This window comes from Monopterus albus, unplaced genomic scaffold (genome assembly GCF_001952655.1).
Source record: "Monopterus albus unplaced genomic scaffold, M_albus_1.0 scaffold109.1, whole genome shotgun sequence".
Taxonomy (NCBI): Eukaryota; Metazoa; Chordata; class Actinopteri; order Synbranchiformes; family Synbranchidae; genus Monopterus; species Monopterus albus.
The window spans coordinates 1,011,906-1,022,124 of NW_018127989.1; the positions used below are offsets into that span (position 1 = coordinate 1,011,906).

At 42.1% G+C, this 10,219-nt stretch overlaps 1 protein-coding gene across 1 annotated transcript in view; it reads left to right on the forward strand.

The window, feature by feature from the left end:
• hdac4 (histone deacetylase 4) overlaps positions 1–10,219 on the forward strand; it is a 102,747-nt gene that overhangs the window by 60,590 nt on the left and 31,938 nt on the right. The window contains exons 6-12 of the mRNA XM_020611062.1: positions 1,563–1,683; positions 1,949–2,067; positions 7,439–7,567; positions 7,880–7,986; positions 8,226–8,345; positions 8,769–8,976; positions 9,919–10,142. Of these exons, the coding sequence (XP_020466718.1) occupies positions 1,563–1,683; positions 1,949–2,067; positions 7,439–7,567; positions 7,880–7,986; positions 8,226–8,345; positions 8,769–8,976; positions 9,919–10,142 (1,028 nt within the window). The remainder of the gene's footprint in view (positions 1–1,562; positions 1,684–1,948; positions 2,068–7,438; positions 7,568–7,879; positions 7,987–8,225; positions 8,346–8,768; positions 8,977–9,918; positions 10,143–10,219) is intronic.

Sequence of the window (10,219 nt, forward strand, 5' to 3'; positions counted from 1 at the left end):
ATAATTTGTTCTTTTTTCCTAGTATCATTTTGTTGAAGGAATTAAATAAATGCAATACAGTTAAATCAGCCAAAATAAGTGGATGGAGTCAGGGTACTGGAAATTGCCTTTCTTTTGAAGGAACATTTTATTTCATCGTGGGGTTCATTTCATTGCTTTGCCCATTATTGCATCTCTTATGATAACATGAACTATGTGCTGGGATCCAGAACACCGTGACATCGCTAGAACATGCAAGAACAAGCAATTAACTTTCTGTGTAAATATCATCAGGACTGATGCAGTTGATGGTCAAACCTATGAAGCCAAAGTTATTCTGTTATATTTGTCACTGGGATTTGAGAGCCCTGATCTTTGCAGCTGGCTCAGCATGCCTTCTGACATTAAAATGCTCTCCTGATATTGATAAGTTAATGAGCTTTGTCACAATTGCACATTTTCCTGGTAGGAGAGGAAATGTGTGGCTTTAGCTGTGACCAGCAAATAGCTTTTCTTGTTTGATACCGCATAAGCAGAAGATAACATGAGAGACCTGACTTACTATGTAACGCATGTGAAATTGGCTTTATGTTGAAAAACACTACACCCTGCCTTACCGAATAGTGGATGTTACTTTTTTATAATACATTTACACATAAATAAAGCAATTGAATGACTTTTACATTGTGGGAAGGGTATGTACACCTTTGCATGAACCTGAATTGTTTGCACACTAAAGCGGAGGAAAATGATCTTTTTATTATAATTAGCTTTTTCTCTGTCATTCTGTCCAGGCCAAAGTGAGCCTACAGTTTGACATCTATGGAAAGAGCATTGGGTTGTAAACAGAGGAAGCTTTGTTAAGTGCTGCATCGAAAGCAGTCGCATAAGACAATTTACTTCAGTGGAAAAGCAGACATATCAGGACATCACCACATCCAGCTGTACTTGGATTTAGAGAGCGTATATTAACTGTTGTCACTTTCACATACTTTTTTTTTTTTTTTACCACTTTCTCTCTCCAGCTTGACACATCACCTGTTATCACTCCCCTGTCACATTCTTAAGAAAAACACACCTTCAATGTTTTTTCCTGTATTCTCAAAACACCTATGTTTTGCCCCCTTTATTGCTCTACTCACTTCATTCCTCGTATTTTTTCCTGGCCTCTCGTTCCCTCTCACTCATCTCCCTCCCTGGACAGTTTGTTTGTAGCTGTGAAATGAGAGTGGTAATTGAAGAGAGGCTGGGAGCTGAGTGAAGCTCATGATGTGTGTCTACGAGGCGAGTTTCATAGCACTGCTGTCGTCTCTGTGGAATTTCGGTGAAACTTGATGCAAGATTGTGCACTCTGCATGTAGCTAGAAAACCATTATCTGTCAAAGCACGGAGGGATGCTGTTATAATCTTCATGTTAGTGTCACAGATTGGACAGGAGGTACAGTAGAGCAGAGGCACACAATCACAAACGTCTTCAAGAATGTAATACTGAAATTTTATTGCATTAGGCAACAGGGCTGTGTATGTGTGTGAATAGAGTACAGCTATGTAGAGAACTGTTCTCCCTGTGGGTGTGTTTTTAGGTGCTGTTGCCAGTACAGAGGTAAAGATGCGACTTCAGGAGTTTGTGCTGAACAAGAAGAAAGCCTTGGCTCAGCGAAATCTAAACCACTGTCTGCCCAGTGACCCACGCTACTGGTATGGGTGAGTGTCAACCACTACAGAAGCTTGTATGCTTTGGAGCGTAACTTGTTGTATACCAATGACTAATTTATGCAGCATGAAGTCTAAATTCCAGTTTATGTCAGTATAAAGCTCCTGTTTACACTACATCGCCTACTGTATGGGTTAGAGAATAGTGTCCCAAGTAATGAAATGATTGTGTGTGTATTTTAAGTTAGGTTAGGCTTGGAAAATGGAATGCACAATATTCTGATGTAAATATGGTTTTATATGTATTTTCCTATAGAAAAACCCAGCATAGCTCTTTGGATCAGAGCTCTCCTCCCCAAACAGCACTGTCTGCATACAACCACCAAATGCTGGGCACATACGACTCTAAAGATGACTTCCCTCTGCGCAAAACAGGTACAGAATGGTGCCAGTGTTTTGCTGGGGCATTGTAACTTCCTGATATTCATATTCTTCCACCGCTAATAGCCAGCCACATTACCTGTCAAGAAGGGAGCCCTGCTATAATCTTCCTTTTCCTAGTATGAAGAATTGAAATGTCTTATTGGGTTTCAAAGTCAGGCTCATGAACCAGGAGTCAGCCACTGGAGGATTAAAAGGAGCTGCTGAAATATTCTTTAAATAAAAGATACCAGAGGTTATTTTTGAGGTCTTTTGAATCATTCTAAATTAGCCTGGATAGCCGGAGAGCAGAACCGTTTGAAATTAGAACATTAGAAAGCTCAAAATTATTCAAATTGTGCAGTAGAATACCAAAATTCCCATATTAACCATGAGAGACAAGAGACCACAAGCTGATCGCTAGCAGGTAAAACCTATGTTTTCTGGTTGATCATCACCTATTAAAGGATTCTAGCCTAAAACGACTCTTTGTCAGTCTCTACGTTCATCATATAGGTGTGTAAGATCTGATACAGGCAAAATTATTCCTGTTAAAGCCAGCTGGATATTCCCCTGTTTTAGGCTCATTCACACAGACATAGTCTAACACATTCAGCAACACTCCTTCATTGATCACAGTGTTCAACAAAACAACTCTTGACTACTCTGAGAAGTGGCCTAGGAAGCATGTACAAACCACAGTTCCTGTCTTTTGGATGCATCAGACTGTTATTTCTCTGTCCTTCTGTCCATGTCAAGTACGCCCAAGCTGTGATTATTCACTTAGCGTCAGCAGCTGCTTTGGAACTATCACTGCCTGATTTCACAGCTGGAGGCCAAACTCTGTGTACTCTGCACTCCTGCCCACCTGCTGTGTGCTAGCCGCAGGAAAGATTTATCCTGGCACAGAACCTCAGGCGGCAAGTTACAAATTTCAGGGACACTCAGATGTAATTTCGGAAGGTCTTGGGAGAAGTATACAAAAGTTTCAGCTACACAGTTCACATTGACATGAGGTCTAACAAGCAATATCTCTGTGCATATGTAAAGAAAATAACTTTTTTTAGGGGAAATTGAGTTGGAGATTTGAAAGCGTTGGTCTTTGTGTTAGCTACACAGTAAGGAGAGGCAGAAAGGGAATACCGGTTGCACATGCGCACATTTTGGCTGTTGAGGAACGTTTCTGTCAGTAGCAAGCAGACGTAGATCAGATTAGACCGGCAGACAGAAAGCTGGGCTGTGTTCAAGAGGACGTGGTCGACAGTAGTCACCACAGCCGATCTGACGACCAGAGCTGTCATACATGACGTTTTTGCCTGTGGTGACCCATCTAAGTAATGTATGCGTGTAAATTATAAATGTACTGTATGTTAAGAATTATTTTTCTGTTTAGCAAGGCCAGGCATACGATATTACAACAGGGGTTCATTGTGCTGGTCTGAGAGCCTTTGTGAGGATGGCTCTCAGAAGACAGAGGGCCACTTTGAATGCTGCTGCAGGAAGTCAGATTGGCCTTCATGACAGATGCAGACTTGTCATGCTGACCCTCTTTCTGCCTCAGTCTTTCACACACTGTAACATGCATTCCCATACCACACTGTGTCTTGAATATTTAAACAATGCGGGATACCCACATGCAGTATAGCACTTTCATGTTCACTGAGTGAGGTAGTGGATCTGTGTCTTCCTGGAGAACATTACAACCTGGTGGCTATTACCATGATGGTCTCACTTCAGTCTGTCTTTCTGAGATGCTGATGGTAATGGACTATAAACTGGGTGTGCTGGTGCACTTGCGGGTTGCTCTTTTAATGTTACAAGTAGGAGTTTAATAGCTAAAATGTAAATAAGAGAAAAATCACCATCTGCTTTTCCACCCACCTCACTCATCTTCCCCTTTGGTGTCACAACAGTCAGTTATGGGCACCACTCATGTAACAAGCTCATATGTCTTCCATGAAAAGGCATCATTAGTTGTAACTATCAGAGGGAAAATGTCAACCATCTCTTTGGTGTCTTTGTGTCTTATGCTCATATCCACTTTATATGCCCACATGAGAGATGGTTAAATATTTGGATGATTAGTTTAAAGACAAGTGAGACAAATCTGTCTGTCGGTGTGTTTGTATCCATCTTACCTATCTAATGTATCATCCTCATATAAGATTTCTGGGAAGTGCCACTGATGAGTTTTAGAAAACTACTCTATTGATTTCCATAAGGCTCCCTCTCTCTGTCTACCGTTCCTTGGCAGAGTAGTATGGCTTCCCCCAACATGACTCTAGCACCTCAGGACTCCCATCTGTCAAAACAGATGAGCAACTGATCGATATGTTTTGTATCAGAGAACCAGCTTCCTACTTCACTCTCTATTGAAATATTAAGGACCACTTATTGAGATGTTTAATCTGGTATTGATATGCCATCAGGTAGGGTTAAGGGTTTTGTACACTTTTAAAGGCTCCAATGAGGACAGACCATAGAAGTTTTTTTTAAATCTTGAACAACGTTGTGTAATAGAAAATCAGATATACAGATAAAGCATCTTCGGAGAAACACTAAAACCACAGTGCAGCAATGTCTCTTATCGAAATGGCATTTGATGCCACACGATATCAGCGCATTTTGAGCATGTAATAAGTAGCATTTAAAGTAAATAGACATAACATTCAGAACTGTTGTGGGTTATTTCTTTCCTCGGTTTAAAAGCCTGTTTCTTCACCCATGGCTAATTTACACCTGCACCCACAGCCCTACTGTAGTTAATGTTTTCTTTCTAATACCAGGACTGTGGGGTGCAGAGGTCCAGCTAATTCTCTGCCTAATCATTGAATGTCCCATCTATTATGACTGCAGTAGAACCACAGAAGAAGACAGAGAATTCAAAGTTACAATAATCAGAATGTGAAATGCTGCTTTGTGTTTGGGTCACCACCGTCATAAAACAGGATAGTCATGTGTGCTGTAATGAGGCACCATGTGTACCGTTGCTTCTGTTGTGTAAATTTGCAGAGAGAAACTGAAATAGGGAAAAGGCTCAACATTGAAGGAGACATGGGGAGTTAGAGGAAGAGACAGATGAGGGGATGGATGAAGGTGAGAGAGGGAGACAGGGCTATAGTAAAATGCTAGGGTAAGCAGTAAAACCAGTCTAGGCCCTCTGCAGCGAGTGTGTTCACACGTGTGCACAGTGGTGTGCTTTTGCCCAGTCGGCATTAACACCCTTCAAAGTCACTGTGTCCTGAGGCGAACACCCCCACTGCGTCCACAGCCCTGCTTCACTCTCCTTCTCTTTCTCCTTTAGTGTCCTCCTGACCTGCCATTTATCTTTCCATCTAGCTTGCCCCGTCTCTCTATCCACTCTTTCTTTTATTTGTCTTAGTCAAACACAACCTTGAGCCCTCTCCTCTTCCATTCCACTATCTTTATATGCCTTGTTTCTCCTTTCTGGGCTCCTCCTAGACTGTCCACAGTCACCTCTACAGCCCACTCTCAGTAGATCTTCACAATGTTATAAAGTTTTCAGTGAAATCTAGTTTATATTGGAAAACATATCTTAAACATAATGTTTGTATGTGATTTTAGCACATGCAGGTCCACCATCGTGGCTCGTATTAGAGCCACTGATGGTAATAGCTGTTATCAGAATGACATCTTAAACAGTGATAAAGACAGCACAACATTCTGGCCAAATTCTAGTGGTTCATTTACTACTCTTCCCATTATTAACAAAATGATAAGGTTATCATTTAAGGGGCTTCAAAGCACATTCAGTGCTGGTTATGCAGCATATCAGAAGTCTATAAAAAGCACCTTTATTTCTGCTTCTTTCATAGGTAATGTCAAACTACTACAATTCCCTGTGCAGTACACTAAAATTGAACTTGAATGCACTGTGCTCCTTCTCTCATTATCTTTTCTGTTCAGCTAATGCATAGCATTTTACCCTGACCCGCCCCATCCCTCTTAACAAAGACTTTGGAAGAGTGCCCTCAACTTAGAAGAAGCTCTTTTTTATATAACTGACTTTAATAAGTTCAGCAGTATGATCCCCTTAAAATTGAAAGTGCATTTGAAAAAGTACTTAGTTTTTATAGATCCAGAATAGGTCATCTCATCCCCACTGACCAGGAGGTGTAATGAATCCTTGCACCTCTTTCAGGTACATTAAAACTTTGTGTAGCTTGATTAACATCAAGCAAGGGTGCAGGATTTGTCAGGACCCAGAATAAATGTTCTACCAGGGAAGAATCAGTAGCTTCTCCTTGGCTATATCAAAAAGTCTCAGCTCCTTCTCTGGGGATAGTGAACGTAGCGTGCCCTGTTTGATACAAGGTCGTGGGATGAGCTTAGGGTCAGCCGTTGGTCAACCATCCAGCTCCAACTAATTGAACGGAAGGAAGCCAGTGGAGGAGGGAATAAAGCTGCCAGTGTCTGGGCTAGTCTGACACAGACACCAAAGCAAGACTGCCCAGAAAAGGCCAGGCCATCTCTCTGACAAGATTCCCAGAAAATACTGTGTGCTTGCCTCACGGCTTGCTCTTATGTTGCACTCACCAGTACAGAATGGGAGCATCTGTTTGCAGGAACAGCCTCAAGAAATATGAATATAAAGACACATGAAGAGCCATCCAAGCAATAGACTGATAAGCTTTTCTCTCACTCTTCTCTTGCCTGCTTTAAGACTTCTGGGGTCATCTCACGGTCAGCTTTATCACCTCCACCTGTATCACCCTTGTAAATAAAGCAAATAAACGCAAAATAAAGCGCACAGAGCAAATGAGAACAAATAAAGCAAAGTCAGAGCGACAGTTTTCAGAGATTCTGTAATTTCCAACATATTCATGGGGCTAATTTTGCTAATTTCATTTCATTTCCTAATGAACATTCCTTTGTCTGTCTTCATTGTTTACTGCCTGTTTATACTGCTTATTTTGCATTGTCTGCTTTATGTTGGTATATTGTTTACTTGCCCCTTCCTTGCTGTTGCCTTGAATGGGGATATGTACATGCACATTGCCACTGTACCAAGTGCAAGTTTCTCATGTCCAACACACCTGGCCAATAAAGCTGATTCTAATTTGGGGTGTAATATATTAATATTTTTAGAATGGGTGGCCAAATAGGAAATCAAACACTTAACCCTGGCACTGCTTAGCTCTGTCCACTTAGTTATCTGCTACTCATTTGTTACATGGGACGGGACCAGTCATGTTTGTAGACAGAAACAGATATTGACAACCATTTTTTGTCATTCTTGACAGCTTCATCAAACATAAACAAAATTCTACATTACTTTAAAGTTTTGTCTTACTCCAGACTGAAACTTCTCTGCCTTTTGCATAAATCCTCAGTCCTGTTCTTGGTCCTGTCTTTGTCTCGTCAGCCTCCGAGCCCAACTTGAAGTTTCGGTCCAGGCTAAAGCAGAAGGTGACAGAGCGCCGCAGCAGCCCTCTGCTGCGCAGGAAAGATGGTCCCATCAGTACTGCCAAGAAGCGTTCCCTAGATGTGACTGGTGACTACTCTTATCACTGGATTTCATCTGTTGTTTTAATTAATTCATTAATGAGAAAGATGTCTAATGTTTCCAAGTTAAAAAGCCTAAATGTTCCCCATACTGTATTTGGAACATCAGTGATTAGAAGGAGAACATTTATTCTTGATGGCTTATTGTATGAAATGTGTTGTATAAATAAAGTGAATTGTTATTGTTAATTTCAGATGTATCAGCACAATCAAATCCATTACATCTGTCCTATGCCTGCTCAGGAAGCCGAGCAGCCCCACAAGTTAGAAAAATCTCATTTCTGTGTTGTGTGTATTTTAGATTCTGCGTGCAACAGTGCACCGGGCTCATGTCCGAGCTCCCCCAACAACAGCTCTAGTAACATCCCCAAAGAAAATGGGGTAACCAACTCCAGCAGCCCAGGAGAGGTAAACAACACTGCTGCCCATATGTGTGTTTACTGTTGTGTGTGTGTGTGTGTGTGTTTGAGGCAGACAGGTGGCCAAAGGACTCTGGGAAGAGATTGGCATCATGTGTTCATTTTAATGGATGTGAGTGTGTGTGTGTGTGTTTGTTAAATACTGGAAAAGTAAAGCACTGTGTTTACTTTATGTTGCTGATACTGTGCAAGTGTCTGTTGTAATGTTGTGTGGTTGTGTGTGTCCAGGCCTCCCTGCTTCACAGGTTGGCTGCAAGGGAATGTTCACTTAGCCAGCTCTCTCTTTACACCTCCCCTTCTCTGCCCAACATCACCCTGGGACTGCCAGCCACAGGCCCTGCTAACACTGTGAGTACTCTTAATTGACAATATTATACAAATATACAGCACAGCATTACTTATAAAGAATCTTTAGTTTGCATAACATGACTCCAAAATGTAGCTTTCTGATCTCTATTGGTATTTATATTATATGTTATACCGTGCACCGACAGCATTCGCTGACTGGTTAGTTTATTGTAGAGAAGAACAGTAGGTATCATGAATCCAACATTCACTGCGTTGTTACCTGTCTGGCTATGCACAGGGAGGTTTGCAGAGTTCAGAAGTGGATTTTATCTTGCCATGCCTTTCATGCCTGTCTCTGCCTCTGATTCTCTTTCTCTTGCCCTCTCTGTCTTATTTGACCCTTGTGGTTTAGTCCATCTTCCTCTTTCTGTGCCTGCCTGCCTCTTTTCTTCTCACTCCTCATATCTCAATCTCTCTCTGTAGGTGGTATCAGGACACCAAGATGGTGAGAGTCATCTGCCTGCGTTACAGCAGGGCATTCCTCTGACCCCTCCTTTCCTGCCAACTGCCCACCTGCCCTCCTACTTGGCATCGTCAGCGCTTGACAGGGAAGGTGCTGGAGGGGGCACAGCTGGTCACAACTCGCTTCTCCAACACATGGTACTGCTGGAGCAGAGCCATAACCCAATGGGTCAGTGTTCACTGCCACATTTCTTCCTCACGTCTTACTGTAGAAGTCAGTAGCTGGTGTCTGAATTAATTAACGTGTGGAACTCTATATTCTTACAATCATGGGGACTGCACAGAACATATTCTTGGTAACGTGACAGTAAATAAATTATAATATAAGTTTGCTTGATTGACTCTTTGTCCATCTATCCATTATCTATTTTTTACATGCTTATCCTTGACAGTCAGCTGACATTAGGCAAGAGGCAAGGTACACACTTAACAGCTCACCAGTCTATCACAGGTCTGACACACGGAGACAGAAAACCATTCAGACTCACATTTGCACCTACAAGAATGTAAAGACATTAATGAACCTAACCGCCATGTGGGAGGGAGCCAGAGTAGCTGGAGAAAACTCACACAGGCATAGGGAGAACATGCAAACTGTACACAGAAAGGCCTCTGTCGAGCGACAGGTTTGAACCCAGAGCCTTCTTGCCATGAAGCAGCAGTGCTGACCACTGCACCACCCTGCCACAAGACTAATTTATTCTGCAAGTTTTTAAAGTAGCATGTAAATATTGTAAGTCAGAAATTACTAGTAGTTATTTTTAAGCTCAGTTACTCTACTCTTAGATATAATTTAACCTGTGTCTTGTCTTCACTTAAAGGGAAAATGCTACTTTTGTTATAGCCTCTGACTCATTTTGCAGTCCTATTAGCAATGATTTCACTCAGAGCTTAATTGTGGAGATTTTTCTGACTCATTGTACACATGTCTGCAGGGCATTACTAATATCAGGCACTAGACAATCTTTTGTAAAGGTCACAGTAAAGTGGACAAATAAAATGTACTGTAATTACAGCCAGTGGACGCAGTACCCCAACCACAGAAATGTGACACTGTTTATTAAAATAATAATAATAAAACATTGCTTTAACCACTCTCTGTTTACCACAGTTGGTCTGGGTGGCCTCCCAATATCATCACCCCCTGTCTCCAAGCTTGCACGGGGCCACCGTCCCCTGGGGAGAACACAGTCGGCCCCACTGCCCCAGCAGCAGTGTGGACAGGCCCAGGCCCTGCAGCAGCTGGTGGTCCAGCAGCAGCACCAGCAGTTCCTGGAGAAACACAAACAACTGTTCCAACAGCAGCAGCAGCAGCAGCAGCACAGAGGAAACAAGGTAGCCCGATGTGTGTGTGTGTGTGTGTGTGTGTGTGTGTGTGTGTGTGTGTGTGTGTGTGTGGGTACTATATGTGT